The sequence below is a fragment of the Brassica napus genome, chromosome C4 (assembly GCF_020379485.1).
Source record: "Brassica napus cultivar Da-Ae chromosome C4, Da-Ae, whole genome shotgun sequence".
NCBI lineage: Eukaryota > Viridiplantae > Streptophyta > Magnoliopsida > Brassicales > Brassicaceae > Brassica > Brassica napus.
Window position 1 is genome coordinate 37,174,059 of NC_063447.1, and position 14,584 is coordinate 37,188,642.

Below are 14,584 nucleotides of genomic sequence, written 5' to 3' on the forward strand. Positions count from 1 at the left end.
AGTACTATGAGTGGTTGAAACATACCAACATAAGCTTTATGGCTTGGCATCTTCTGTCACATGTCTCTCTCTTTACGTCTTGGCTTCGTTGGATTGGCATCTTCTGTCACATGTTTTCTTGTTTCATCTTGGCTTGGACTGTCACATGAGAAACAGCATGATAAGAAACAAAAGTAACAGAGAGATAGACAAATTGCATTAAACAGAAACCAATATTATACATTAAGATCCATCGTCTCACACATTATACTGACTCGATACAAATTCAGAGAAAGAAAAAGCAGATGAAATTATCTTACATACTCGACACAAACAGCACAAAGACACAAACAGCACAAAGACACAACTAAAACACAACTAAAGACTCGACACAAACAATTTAAGATCCATATCATACAAACCAACTAAAGACTCAAACTACTTGTCAACATATCTTTAATAAGCTTGTTTTTAAGGCAAGTTCGAGTTCAGTTAATGGCTCAGTCTTGGCAAGTAGACTGTCAAGCAATTTTTGCTTGTTAAGAGTATCCTTCAAAGCAAAGTCCTTCTGCCTAATATCCCACATGCTCTGAAACTCCTTTTCTTCCTCTTCCAACTTCGTTGGCTTGCTCACAGCCCTTTTTCCTTTCGCTTTGCTGCTTTAACTCCAATAGGGCGTGCAGATTGATCATCCTCTCCAGCCACAGAAGTTGATGATTGTGCAGAGTGCTCATCTAACTTCCTCTTTTTTGACTGCACCTTATCTTTAGTTGTAGATGCGCCACACCATTTCTGATTATGTCGCAGATCCAACCATGCGTGCTCAAGGGTAAAATTCACCTTGTAATCATTGAAGTAAATCTCATGAGCCATTTTCATTACATCATTCTCGTTCTGGCCACTTGATTTCTCTTTTGTTTCCGCATCATAGCAGCCAACAAACTTGCAGACGCCCTCATTTATCTTCCCCCACCTTTTTCTGCAGTGAGTAGGCTCTCTCTTTTGTAAACCAGGTAGCTTGGGATTTGATGCAAAATAAGCTGCAATGCGTTTCCAAAACGCAATGGCTTTTTGCTCATTCCCAACTACAGGGTCTTTGGAGGTGTTCAACCAAGCACTGATGAGCACATGATCCTCTGTTGGTGTCCACTTCCTTCTCTCGTTACGGTCCTCCACAGTGTGTGCTTCAACGTTTTCTTCTTCAGACCAAGGACCGAACAAAGAGACATTCGACGCAGAGATATCAAAACTAGGTTGAGTGTTTGGTTGTTGATGGTTTAAGAGATCCATAAAGCGAGAAGGTTGAGTATATGAATCCATAAAATTGTTTATGGATTCGAAGGAAATAGGAAGGGTGGAAGGAAGTAGAAAAGGAGAAGTAATTGATTGTTTTAACGTGTTGTTGTTTAAGAGTATTGTTCTGATTTTAAAGGAAACTTAAAATTTTTAGTTGTTGAACTTACTTACTTTGTGTGTTAATGGCAATCAATGTTCATACCTAGAACTAAAAGAAACACGACAACTAAAGACAAATCACATCAACACAACTAACAAATACCATTTAATTTCCAAACCTAATCAAGCTCTAACAAACACCATTTAATTTCCAAACCTAATCAATCTAACAAATATCATTTAATTTCCAAACCTAATCAAGCTCTAACAAAGCATTAAAGAGAAGTCTGCTTACCTCTTGCTGATTGAAGTGAAAGATGGATCTTCTGGCGATGTTGAATCCATAATGAATGAAAGGAAACTCCCCAACTGTCATGCCCGCTTCTTGATGATCACCAATCCTCACAAAACCAACAAAAATCGATTCTACTAAGCAAAGTAATAAACATTGATCAAGAACAAATCTGTGACAAATCGATTCAAAATCCAATTAGTAAAGAACAAAGGAAATGACCTCGATGATGCAAATTAATAAACACTGATCAAGAACAAATCTTTGACAAATTGATTCAAAACCCAATTAGTAAAGAACAAATCTTTGACCTCGATGATGCAAATTAACAAACACTGCTCAAGAACAAATATTTGACCTCGATGATGCATGCAACAACAATACAAGTCTAAACATTGATACAAAAAAATTCCTTTGATAGTTCCAATCGATGCACAACAAGCTCAGCTTCTAACCGATACCCTAAACAAAATCAGTAAAAAAAGGGTGAGAGCTTTCTTCACTTACAGGGTCGAAGGAGAAAGGTTTACAGAGGCCTGAGAAGATCATCTGCTTCGTCTTTCAATCCATCTTCGACTTCTTCTCTTTCTCTATCTTTCCTTTTCTTTAGAGGCTCTTCGGTGAAACAGAACGCAATCATCGTTGAATCAAGAGAGAGAAGATGGAGTGACTTGTTTTGGATGAGAAAGAAATCGTCTTTGATTCCAGAATCAATCGAACCCCGACGACGATCGAGATCAAAACGCCAGAGAAGATCGAGATCAAAACGCCAGAGAAGATCGAGATTGGAGGAGAAAGAGAACGAGTGGTTTTTCGGTTCAATACCGACGAAAGAGAGAGAGGGTCATGAAGGAGAGGTCGAATAGAAACGAGCCACGTTTCGGTTCTTACCAACTCTAATAATCCCTTTCTTAACACCGGTTCTTTCATTTATTATTATTTTTGATTATTATTTTTTTTAACTTTTGCTTGAAACCTCACATCAGAAACACCGATGGAGGTGCTCTTATGCCCTAGAATTAAAAAAAATTATAGATAAATAAAAAATATTTTAATATCTCTGGATATAGACTTTCTGTAATGTCTCTATGAACAAATTTTACCAAAATAAATTTATAATTCATTGATAAATTAAGATCGAAATTTCCACTTGCGGTTGGAACACTTGGTGCAACCTACCGTCAAATATTTAAAATATAAAGATAAGAAAGATAAAAAAAAAAACTAGTTTACAAAAAAAAAAAAAAGATAAAAAACTAAGAATAACTCGAATATATCTCGAATATATCAACCAGTTTCGTTCTTCCAAACTCACCCACAAGACGCCAAAATAGAGGAACATACACGACCTGCATGAAAACATATCTCTTATTCCATCACTTGTCAAAATGTATGCTTACTTTCATTTCTTTTGATGGATCCCAAATAATAGGTTGACAATCACGGTAACGGAGATGGTGCAAGCAGAATCCAAAGCCGAATCGAACTGAACCAGATTGTTTGGGTTGGGTCGGATTGTGTTTTTGGATCCGGATTATATTCTCATGACTAGTTAGTATACTAATAAATTTTTGCATTTTGTATTTGATAATTACTCTTAAGAAATTAAGACAGTGAATATATTTGACAACCAAAAATAAATTTTCAGTTTTCATTAATAAATTTAAGAATGAGGAGTCGAGGTTATATTGAAATTTTTTTCACTTTTTCTCTCCTCAAAAAGTGCGACTCCAAAGGCGAAACTGCGATCTCTGAGCTTTGCTCTTCACCGACGTCGGTCTCGACGTCGGTCCCCACCGCCGGCCATGACCAAGAAGAAGAAACTGAAGCCATCTGGAGGCAGTTCCCCTGATTCCTCCTCATGCTCTGTTTAGTCTTCTACGAAATCTGCTTCCGTGACGTTTGCTGCTGACGCACCACTTGTTATCCATTCATCTCAGATGAATGACCTTCAGCTACTTGGCGAAATCAACTCGCCGACTAGCTTAACCTTTCTGTAATTGCAAGGCTGCGCCGCCCCTGTAGTAAACAATCTCAGAAACCCTAATCCCCAAATTTCAGCTACAATCGAAATTGTACCTGAAGAAATTGGATCTGAGGCTACTTCAACACAAACCAAGTCTGTGGTACCCCCTACCGTCAACGCGCAACCGCCCAAACTTCCAACGGTTCCGGAGGAAGGTGTCAAATCCCAAGTGGCGTTGTGGAAAGACAAAGTTAAACCAAACTCTGCTAAATTCGAGCCGAAAGGTACTCCATTTATGCTAGATTCAGGTGAGGCCTGTATGAAAATCCCCAATGCGGTCATCGAGAAGAATCAAAAATCGTGGGGCAGCTTCATTATTGGACAATTCTACGAGGAGGCCCCGGCAAGAGGAGCTGTATATGCCATTGTTAATGGTATGTGGAGCAAACACAGGCGTGACATTTCAGTGTCGAAGATGGATGGCAAAGCGTTCTTGTTTCGAGTTCCATGGCCAAACGCTCGTCGAAGGATTCTCAATCAATGCTTATGGCAAGTAGATGGACAAACCATGTTCGTAGCGAAATGGTCTCCTGGTGTTAAGCCTGAGAAGCCTTCTATGTCTACTGTTCCTGTTTGGCTTGACCTAACGGGAGTCCCCCTTCAGTTCTTCAACGAAGACGCCTTGAAGGAGATTGCAAGTCTGGTGGGTCATCCTATCTGCCTGCACCCCAGCACAGAAAATCTTACAAACTTAGAAGTGGCAAAGGTGTATACTGTCATAGATCCCCGTCAGCCGCTACCGGAGACCGTTAATGCACAATTTGAATCAGGAGAAGTGGTGCGCATTCAAGTCTCAAGCCCCTGGCTCCCTTCCTTGTGCTCTCACTGCTCCAAAGTTGGCCATACGAAATCTAAGTGCCCCAACGCCCCTCCTCGATGTAAGTTCTGCAGGTCTGTCAAGCACTCTTCTGAAGCTTGCCCCAGATCAACAGTACCTCAAGATTCAAATGTTACTAAACGTAATGGCAAAGCTCCTATCGCTAGTCAGTTCCCAATTGTTGGAACGGGTAATGATAAAGGTTCTGGTATAGCTAGAGCAACGCCAAAAGCACTGCCTAAGGAAAAGCCTAAAGCCTCAGCTCCTGCTCCGGCCTCTAACAAAAAAGGAAAGCGCCATAATAATAAGCAATGGGCTCCCACTGAAGGTAATAAGCGCTCTGATGCTGACTCAAGGGCTCAGATGTACCAGGCCGGACCTTCAAATGACCCAAAAACCATTACGCAAGATCTTGAAGAAGGAGAGATATGTGTTCTCATGAGTCAGTTTCCCCTTCAGAAGAAGATGACCCTGGATCAGATGGCCTCTCAACTGAGGAAGAGAACTCAGATGATCTAGCTGATCAATACATCACAGTGATCTCTCAGAGATCAAGGAAGAAAGCTAAAGCTATAGCAAGGGGCAGAGGCCTTTTAACCCTCTGATTTTTTCTCCCCTCTATGGATATTTTTTGTTGGAACATTAGAGGGTTCAACGATAAAATAAAACGAAGCGGATTTAGGAAGTGGTTTTGATCTAATAAGCCAATTTTCGGAGGCCTGTTTGAGACTCATGTCAGCAGTGCTAATGCTGCCTCGATCATCAGCAGAGTCTTTCATGGATGGCATTATGAATGCAATTATGAATTCTAGGATTTAGGAAAAGTTTGGCTTCTATGGCATCCATCAGTCTCTGTGTCGGTGCTCCAGAAATCTCTACAGTGTATTACGTGTTCGGTAAAGCTGCCGTTTGTGTCAACTGAATTTGCTGTTACTCTTGTCTACGGGTCCAACCACAGGAAAGTGAGGTGTGAGCTATGGTCGGAGATCTCTTTCCTGTCCTCATCTAGCCATATCAGCCATGTTCCTTGGACAGTTCTAGGAGACTTTAATCAGATTCTTGAGCCATCTGAACACTCTTCAACAAATGCGCCCTCTTCTCTCGGGGAATGAAGGACTTTTTCAACTGCACAGTCACTACAGGCCTCGCTGATCTACCGTACTGCGGCAACTCCTTCACTTGGTCAAACAACCAAGGAACTTCAGTGATCTCTAAGAAACTTGATAGAACCCTCGTCAATGATGAGTGGCTCCATCAGTTTCCAAATTCACTTGGTGTCTTTGGGGACCCTGGCATATCTGATCACAGCCCGTGTTGCGTCTATCTTGATACCACCGTACCCAGAAAGAAGCTTCCATTTAAGTTCTTTACTATGCTAAATGATAATCTGGAGTTTGGAATCATTATCTCCGAGTGCTGGAACTCTCTGAATTTTGAGGGAACAATGATGTTCAAGGTCTCTAGGAAGCTAAAGGAGTTGAAGAGTATCATTAGATCGTTTAGCAAGGAAAATTATTCAGGGATAGAGAAGAGAGTCTTGGAAGCTTTCGAGAGTCTTACTGAATGTCAGAGGACTCTACTCTCTTCCCTTACTCCTCAGGCGGGTATTGATGAGAGGTTAGCTTTTGAAAAATGGTATGTTCTTGCTAAGGCTGAGGAGTCTTTCTTCTTCCAGAAATATCGTGTTACTTGGATTGATAAAGGAGACTCCAATACCACCTTCTACCATCGGCAACTAAGAACAAGAACATCTCAAAACCAGATTATATTCCTCAACGATGATCAAGGAAATATATTAAGTACCAGAGAGGATATCATGAGCCATGTTGTTGCCTATTACGAGACGTTGCTTGGAGGAACCCCTTCTATAACTCCTTCTACTACTGCTGACCTCTCTAGTCTTCTCCAGTTTCGCTGCTCTGAGAATATTGTGACTTCCCTCCAAGCGCCCGTCACTGCATTGAATATTCAGGGTACCTTCTTCTCCCTTCCAAAGAACAAAGCGCCAGGACCAGATGGCTACCCTGCAGAGTTTTTCACCGCACACTGGAAGACTGTTGGAGATGATATGATCAAGGCGGTTCAGGAATTCTTTGACTCAGGTAGGCTGCTGCAGCAATGGAACTCTACAATTATTACCCTCATCCCGAAGAAGCAGAATGCAGTTTTGATCTCCGACTTCCGGCCCATCTCTTGCTGCAATACCACTTACAAAGTCATCTCAAAACTGCTTGCAAACAGACTGAAGAAAGTGCTCCCTTCGGTGATCTCCAACACACAGTCAGCGTTTATCCCAGGAAGCTACTTGTCGAGAATGTTCTTATGGCTACGGAGTTGGTTAATGGGTATAACTGGAAGAACATCACCAAGCGATCCTTGCTTAAAGTCGATCTGAAGAAAGCTTTTGATTCCTTAAATTGGAGCTTCATCCTACTCGTCCTTCGTGTCTTGGGTTTCCCTGAATCCTTTGTCAGCCTCATCTCAGAATGTATCACCACCACGAGGTTCTCAGTTGCGGTAAATGGTGAGCTTGGTGGTTATTTCAAAGGCGCTCGAGGGTTAAGGCAAGGGGATCCTCTCTCGCCATATCTATTTGTCCTTGCCATGGAAGTCTTTGCTCAAATGCTTAATAGGAATTTCGACGAAGCTACCATTGGATACCACCCTCAAGCGTCTGATCCTTCAGTCACTCACCCCGCTTTTGCTGATGATATCATGGTGTTCTTGGACGGACAGTACGGGTCTCTCCAGCAAATCACTTGGACTCTAGACAGTTTCTCTACCTGGTCTGGCCTGACAATGAATCGTGATAAGACTGAGCTATTTGTGGCTGGAATGAGCCAGACGGAAGTTACAGACATGACAAGCCTAGGCTTCTCTCTTGGCTCACTCCCTGTTCGCTACTTGGGGCTTCCGCTAATGCATCGCAAGTTGCGCATATGCGACTATAGACCTCTATTGGATCAACTCAAAAGGCGCTGCTCATCATGGTCCTCAAGAGCTCTCTCCTATGCAGGACGTAAGCTGTTACTTTCCACTATCATTTTCGGTACTTTAAACTTTTGGTTCTCCTCTTTCATCCTACCAAAAGGCTGTATCAAAGCTATTGAGTCCATTTGCTCAAGGTTTCTTTGGAATGGAAACATCACCAACAGAGCAGCTGCTAAGCTATCATGGAAAACAGTTTGCCTACCTCGCTCTGAGGGTGGCTTAGGACTCCGAGACCTGCATACTTGGAATAAGACTTTGTCGTTAAAGCTTGTATGGCTGTTGCACTCTGAATCCGAGTCTCTTTGGGCGAAATGGACCAAGACGCACCGGCTTAAAGGGGCCAGCCTTTGGAGTATGGATGAGAAGAAACAATGTTCTTGGATCTGGACTTCTATATTGAAGCTTAGATCAATGGCTGAACAATTTCTAAGATGTGAAATAGGAAATGGTTCGTTGGCGTTCTTTTGGTTTGACTATTGGCAATCTTTAGGACCGCTGATTGATTTCTTTGGAAGTGATGGACCTGCCAACATAGGCGTCCCTCTCTCCGCCAGAGTAAAGGAGTGTTGCACATCTACTGGCTGGTCTCTAAGACCTGCAGGATCTCCTATAGAAGAGCAACTGCAAACCCTACTTTGTTCTATCACTTTGCCATCGTCAACAGACCGTCATGACGTCTTCAAATGGTATGTGAATGACAAATACCTTGACTCCTTCTCGACGAGTAAAACTTGGGAAGTAGTTAGACCTCGTGGAACTAGAGTGGATTGGGAGTCTGTTGTCTGGTTCAGTGGGCATATACCAAAGCATGCTTTCAACATGTGGGTTGCTAACTATGATCGACTACCAACCCGTTGTCGCCTTGCTGCTTGGGATACAAGCATTGTCAAAACGTGTCTGCTATGCGGACACTGTGACGAAAGCAGAGACCACCTTTTCCTAAGGTGCTCTTTCAGCAAACAGATATGGAAGGAGATCACCATATGCCTCGGCTACAGGCCGTTCTACTTCCACACATGGACAGCTCTCATTGCCTGGCTCGATGCTGGAAACACAACGAGTCCTCTTATTCTCCGTCGACTTGCTGCTCAGGCCACCATATACAATATTTGGATCGAGCGCAACAACCGTCTCCACAAAGGTCTCACCTCCACTCCCCCTCGCCTCTGCAAAGACATTGACAGACTTCTCCGGAACATAATTCTCGCAAGAAAGAACCGCAGCAAATTCAATGGCCTAATGCAAGTATGGCTCATGCATGCTGTCTAGTGTGATGTTGATTTTCTATCTCATCATTTAAGTCTTTTGTTGTTTTTTAACTTTTTTGGCATCAATTGGTTTTACCGTTCAAACCTTTGTAAATATACAACTCTGTTTCATTCTTAATGATAATTAACATATTTATCAAAAAAAAAATAATAATAAGAATGAGAAGTTAAACATTTACATTTACGTGTGTAATTAAAAAAAAGATGATAATTTTAATAATCTTTTTGATTCAATTTTAATATTTAAATTAGAAAATTATAGAAGATATAGAAATTATTATTTTTACTAAACATTTTTCATTTTATAACAGAAAATATTTATGTATTTAGTAAGCTAATTAAAAAATAATAATCATAAACACCCGCACTATTCATAAAGTCTATAGTTGACGTAAAGAGAAAGGGAGAGGAAAAACTTGAATCTTCCATCGAAACAATGAATCCTTTTGGTAGTTTCACGAAAGAGAGGAGGAATGGCCCAAAAGCGCCAGATACACTGAGCTTCCCATTGGAGGGTAGGAACTTACGCATGGTTGCAGTATCCACGACGTCCCCGGCGGCTGTGATTCCGAACTCACCTCTTGCGGCGCTTCAGTCACCATCCTCTCCTCCTCCGCCGGCAAGACCGTCAACCTTACGCATGGTTGCAGTCTCCACGTCCCCGGCGATTCCGAACTCACCTCTTGCGGCGCTTCCTAAACAGTCGCCATCGTCTCCTCCTCCGAACTCGCCACCGTCAACCTTGTTCCTGATGACCATTACCTTTGTTGGTTTAGTTCTTGCGCGCCTTCTGTCGCGTAGCGACTGAGAGAGATGTCTTCTCTTTTCTTTTATTTATCTTTCTCTTTCTGTTTCTCTTTTCTTTCTTTCTTTCTTTCTTTCTTTCTTTCTTTCTGCGATATGATCGGTAAAGTTATTGTCTTGTTATGGTGGAGTAATACTCACCCCAATGGGTTTCTTCTTGCTGCAACATACTACCGTGAAGCCATGGGGATCTTTCTTGTGTCTCACGTCAGTCACCAATGAATCATTTTTCAACAGTGCAGAGTCGTTTCTTTTCTTTAAACTTACAGTTTAACTAGTTCGATTCTTGCTATAGCCTCTGTAGACCTCATCCGCGTTTAACTTCGACTACAGATATAATAAGGAATTGGATCCGTAACATTGAGCATCACGCTTCTGATAAATGTCAACAAGATTCTAGTGGGGAACAAGGTTGAAAGCAAACAAGTCTCTCTCTGTGTCTCTTTTACCGTTCCCATGTATCTTCATGTGCGTAGAGTTTTGTTACGCGTGTCTAACTCTTTTTTGTTTAGTTAATTAACGTTGATGAGTTTGGTTTTGCAGAGTGCCAAGACTATAACCTACACGTTGAGGAAGCTTTCTTTTCAATTGGTAAAGACATTAAGCAAAGAGTCAAAGACTTGCAGTTTACCGATGCCAAACGCTAAGGTTCGTTGAGCTTTAGAATCTATTTTCACTGTCATCATTATAATAATCGTAGAATGCAATTAGGTTAAGTACATGTAGAGAGTACGTAACAAGTTTAGGTGGAGGTAGAGAGTAACAAGTTTAGAGCTTTAGTAATCATATGATAAGTTCAGTATTGATCAAAATTAACATTTTACTCTGTCTATCAAACGGTTTTAACAAAGTCAAGTTTGTTTTTTTATCACTGTGTACAGGCACAAACAATCAAAATAAACCAATTCGATTTGATGCACCGCCTAGAGCTTGACTGGTCCCAAACAATTGAACGCATATTGTACACTTATGCACAGCATTCTCGTTGTTCCGATGCTCCGCTTGTAATAGAATCTTATGTGACCAATTAGGGTTTATTTATAAACAAAACTAAAGAACGTTTCAGAGACTTTGACTTTTGTATTCAAATAAACTAAGCAGCATTACTGAGACTTTGACTTTTGTATTCAAATAAACTAAGCAGCATTACTGCTTTGACTAAGCACTTCTAAATTTGTAAGCAAATTACGTTCATAGAAGAAAAAAAATTGTTAGCAAATTACGTACCTTCATAGCAAAAAAAAAAAAAAAACATACACGTGCTTTTTATTTACTGGATTCTTAAAAAAACAAATTCAAAATCTGATACTTTGGAACACGGAATCTATAGACTCTAGATGTATCATATGTTGGAAGTGTATACTGTATATACACACACTGCATGTATGAACACCAATGATTTGATATACAATACTTACACCACAAAGTCAATGTGTGCTTCTTCCCGATATATTTGATGGTTTAGTACAACAGAATGATTAACAGAAACCACTTGACTAATGGCAAACAAACATGGACAATATAATAAAATAAAATTAGTTGGTTTCATACAACAAAATGATTAGAAGAAACCACTTGACTAATGGCAAACACACATGAACCATATGAAATAAAATCACTCCCTTGTTTCACCTGAAACACTCATATATTCCACCTGAGTGGAAAATAGAAGCTGGGATGATGTTGAAACCCTATACATAGACTCCAAATCTTTCATATTCTTTCTATCTTTATGGTTGCCGGTTGATTTCAGAGAGAATCCAGCTCTCTTTAAACACTTAGAGTTAGCAAAGATATAGTTTATGAATTCTCTCTCTTCGTTTCTTCCTTTGTATTCTCTCCACTCAAAGATCTCTAGATGGGTTGACAAACATCCGGGAACAGAACTTGGTTGGTTCCATGAAAGCGGCAACTCCTCCGCAACTTGAATGAATGTCTGTGAAGCAATCCCCAAGGGTTGTGAATCACATTTACTTTTTATTTTATTATTACTTGAATGAATTAGAGTACCAACCTTGTCGATGAGAAGAACTTTTAGATTAGGAGAATTCTGAAGCAAAAACATTAGTGGTTGTAACCAGTCTAAATCGTGTACAAGTATTATCTTACACTCCATAAGATAAGAGTAGCCAATAGTGCTAAACCAGGAAAACTGCAATGAACACAACAACACATAAGTAAAACCCCTAGATGTGTTTATGCATATGTTCTTTCTCAGGTAAGTAACAACAATGCCAATGAAGAAAATAAAAAGGATGAAACTGAAAAGAGCACCACATACCGTTGCAAAGCTCAAAACTAATTCGAGACACATGACTGAGGAAAGAGATGTCCTAAACCTGTCATCAGGATAACAACGGAAGTTGATATTTGCCTTCTCAAGGCGAGGTTCGTTTTCGATCGAGTAAGAGTCTCTCGAGTGATCTGTGATGAAGATTTTCTTTAAAGCCGGAGAATCTATTACTAAACTTCCCTCAATTGCTTCGCCATGTGGTTCTAGTTTCACATAATGATATGATAAAAACACCAAAAATGGGGCTTTTATATTGAAAACTTTTACGTTGTCTTGGTGGTGTCGTTCCACAATCAAAGTTTTGAGAAGAGGACAACTCGACAAGAATCGAGCCAAAGAATCTTCATCTTTGTATACCACAGAGTCAAGTATAAGATATTTGAGGGATGGGAGGCATGCTGGAGAAGGAACATCCACAAGAATCTTGTTGGAAAGACCTAGAGAAACAAGTGTATCACATGTGTAAAGGTTATTAGGTAACCTAGTAGGCTCCGCGGACCATCTGAGAATAAACCCTAGCTCACGCACTCTACTATGAACCGCTTTTTTAATCCAATTTCCAACATCAACAACATCAACGTGACGTCCTCTATCGACTCCTATAGCTAATGCTTCTAAAACAGGTGCCTTATGGGCTTGTAATGACTCGTCAATAAACCGCAAAAGCCACAGTCGTTTCTGATCATTTCTGCCAAAAAATCGCTCCAGTAAACGACCAAGTAAACCGCCAATAACTACTTTGTTAGTATCATCACTGATCATCTCTAAGTAGTCGAGCTTTGGCACCATCGTCCAAATAGACCGCCATCGCTTTGACAAAATCATAGTAGCCAGGGCATCTTTTGTTGGCACAAGCAACAATATCCGCACAAGCAAATCGTCTGGTAACGCACTTATCCTGTCTTCTACCCCAAAACTTTTGACTTTTCTCTTTGGGAATCGTCGGGATGTTTGTTCTAACAGTATCGGAATCCCTTTTTCTATTAGTATCGAAATCAAATATCCCACCTGCAAACCAACATGAATTGAGCTGAAACCTGATAAAAGCTGCCTTAACATATTTTTCCCTTTGAAACTACACCAACAACGCTTTTGGCTATCGTTGAGGGTTTTGATTTAATTAGGATATATATATATATACACGCACGTGGGATTGATTTTGTTTGTTTAACTTTTATATAAAAATAAAAAATAATAAATTAAAAAGCTGATCACCGACACCGAAACCAAAACCTAATATATACACGCACGTGGGATTGATTTTGTTTGTTTATCACCAAGAGAAGTCTCTGCTTGCTGATGCTCTCCTCTATAACATCACTTGTGCCTGTGTCCATCGTGTTAGTCTCATTTAGTAATTCATATTGAAGTCTCAGCGTTATGCTTCAGATATTGAACACTAGCTATAACTTCTCTCATATGAAATCTTGTAGAGCCATTCTCGGTTTTGGATCCTTGTAGGCGGTGTGGTGCTATTTGTTAAATCATTTAGTAGTATATTTTTTCATCAATTATTGAGTAGTATTTTGGTGAAGATGTGATGATTATTATATGTAGGTCTTCTACAAATGATATGTGCCTAAGTGCCATTTATGAAACCAATTATAGAGAGGATTCGTGAATCTTTTGTTCCATGCACTTGGTGATATAGTTTTATACATGATTCTGAAACCGTTTTGAGTGCAAAATCTCGAGAGGCTGATGCATATAAATAGTTTATGAGAGGTTGCCACGGAGAATTGTACTTCACATCCAGCTTTGTATACTTTCGACCTTATTACAGAGACTCTATTACATTCAAGCACAAGCAATGTCCTAAAGCTTCATACCTCTGTTTCTTTAATTTCAACTAGGTTTCAATCTGAGGATTCATATATAAAATCGTAGACTATGTTTGTATACAGTCTAGAAAATCTAGGATAATCCTACATACAATGTAACTCCTTTGGCTTTTAAATGTATGGTGTGCACAATGTATAGATCAAGGGAAATAATACACTCTCACTCGTTACACAAAAAAAAACCTCATAATGAAGCATTAGATCTTGACAGATATACATATTTTTTTGTCAAAACAGAGATACAGTTTCAAATTTCTTTGGTTCTTCTCTTAATGGCTCTCGGTAAAGCAGCTATTAAAAATTTAGTTTGTTATTGTAAAAGCAATAAGTAGCACAAAGCGAATGCTTGTATTGTTTGCATCTATTAGCTGTGTAATCTACCTCAAATATCTGTGATTCAATATGAAGTCATAAGTATGATAGCGATCTCTTTCTTCCCCCATGAAGTTATATCATAACTGGACCACACTTTCGACAATCGCAAACAATTATCTCCTTCTTTATCTGCTGTAGTTGAAGTTTATAAATGGTATGCTCAGTCACCCATGTTCTTGCTTCATGTTTTTGCCTCGGTAAGGTCCCCCCACAGTCACACTCTCAACAATCGAAAGAGGAATCAGTCAAATGATTGGTTCATTCGGTTCTCTACAGTGAATTGTATCGGTTAACCAAAAACCAAACAGACAGGTACATTTATAACCTGATCACAATATCCTTTTATATCTCTCTAACACATTGTTTGGTTCCGATTCACAGTTTCTTGGAAACCCAGCTTAGCGTGTCAGTCTGATGCACGTAGGATCAAATCTTTGTCGTTTTGCTCTCATCATATTCACAACTTTATCAATCGACGCACCTAACACTCAATCTTCGCATTA

At 40.0% G+C, this 14,584-nt stretch overlaps 3 protein-coding genes and 1 long non-coding RNA gene across 5 annotated transcripts; 2 read left to right on the top strand and 2 right to left on the bottom strand.

Annotated features, from left to right (window-relative positions):
• Positions 1 to 609: 609 nt before the first annotated feature.
• Positions 610 to 1,269, bottom strand: LOC125586051 (glutathione S-transferase T3-like). The gene has a single exon (XM_048755838.1). The coding sequence runs from the start codon at positions 1,267 to 1,269 to the stop codon at positions 610 to 612; it is 660 nt and encodes a 219-aa protein (XP_048611795.1).
• A 4,348-nt stretch (positions 1,270 to 5,617) lies between these two features.
• On the top strand, positions 5,618 to 8,769 carry LOC125586052. Its single transcript, XM_048755839.1, has 2 exons — positions 5,618 to 6,673; positions 6,751 to 8,769. Exons 1-2 carry the CDS (start codon positions 5,618 to 5,620, stop codon positions 8,767 to 8,769), a joined length of 3,075 nt encoding a protein of 1,024 aa, XP_048611796.1.
• Positions 8,770 to 9,014: 245 nt separating this feature from the next.
• Positions 9,015 to 10,653, top strand: LOC111205136. The gene is made up of 4 exons (XR_002657551.2): positions 9,015 to 9,808; positions 9,906 to 9,983; positions 10,116 to 10,220; positions 10,454 to 10,653. It is a non-coding gene; the product is annotated as an uncharacterized LOC111205136 (long non-coding RNA).
• A 213-nt stretch (positions 10,654 to 10,866) lies between these two features.
• On the bottom strand, positions 10,867 to 14,333 carry LOC106444575 (putative FBD-associated F-box protein At1g05080). Of its 2 annotated transcripts, none has more exons than XM_048754930.1 (2): positions 11,854 to 14,333; positions 10,867 to 11,724 (listed from the first exon to the last, which is right to left on the bottom strand). In XM_048754930.1, exons 1-2 carry the CDS (start codon positions 12,922 to 12,924, stop codon positions 11,188 to 11,190), a joined length of 1,608 nt encoding a protein of 535 aa, XP_048610887.1. In that variant the 5' UTR covers positions 12,925 to 14,333; the 3' UTR covers positions 10,867 to 11,187. The 2 variants fall into 2 exon arrangements, with proteins under 2 accessions (XP_048610887.1, XP_048610886.1); XM_048754929.1 differs by having other exon boundaries at positions 10,867 to 11,508; positions 11,587 to 14,333.
• Positions 14,334 to 14,584: the final 251 nt, after the last annotated feature.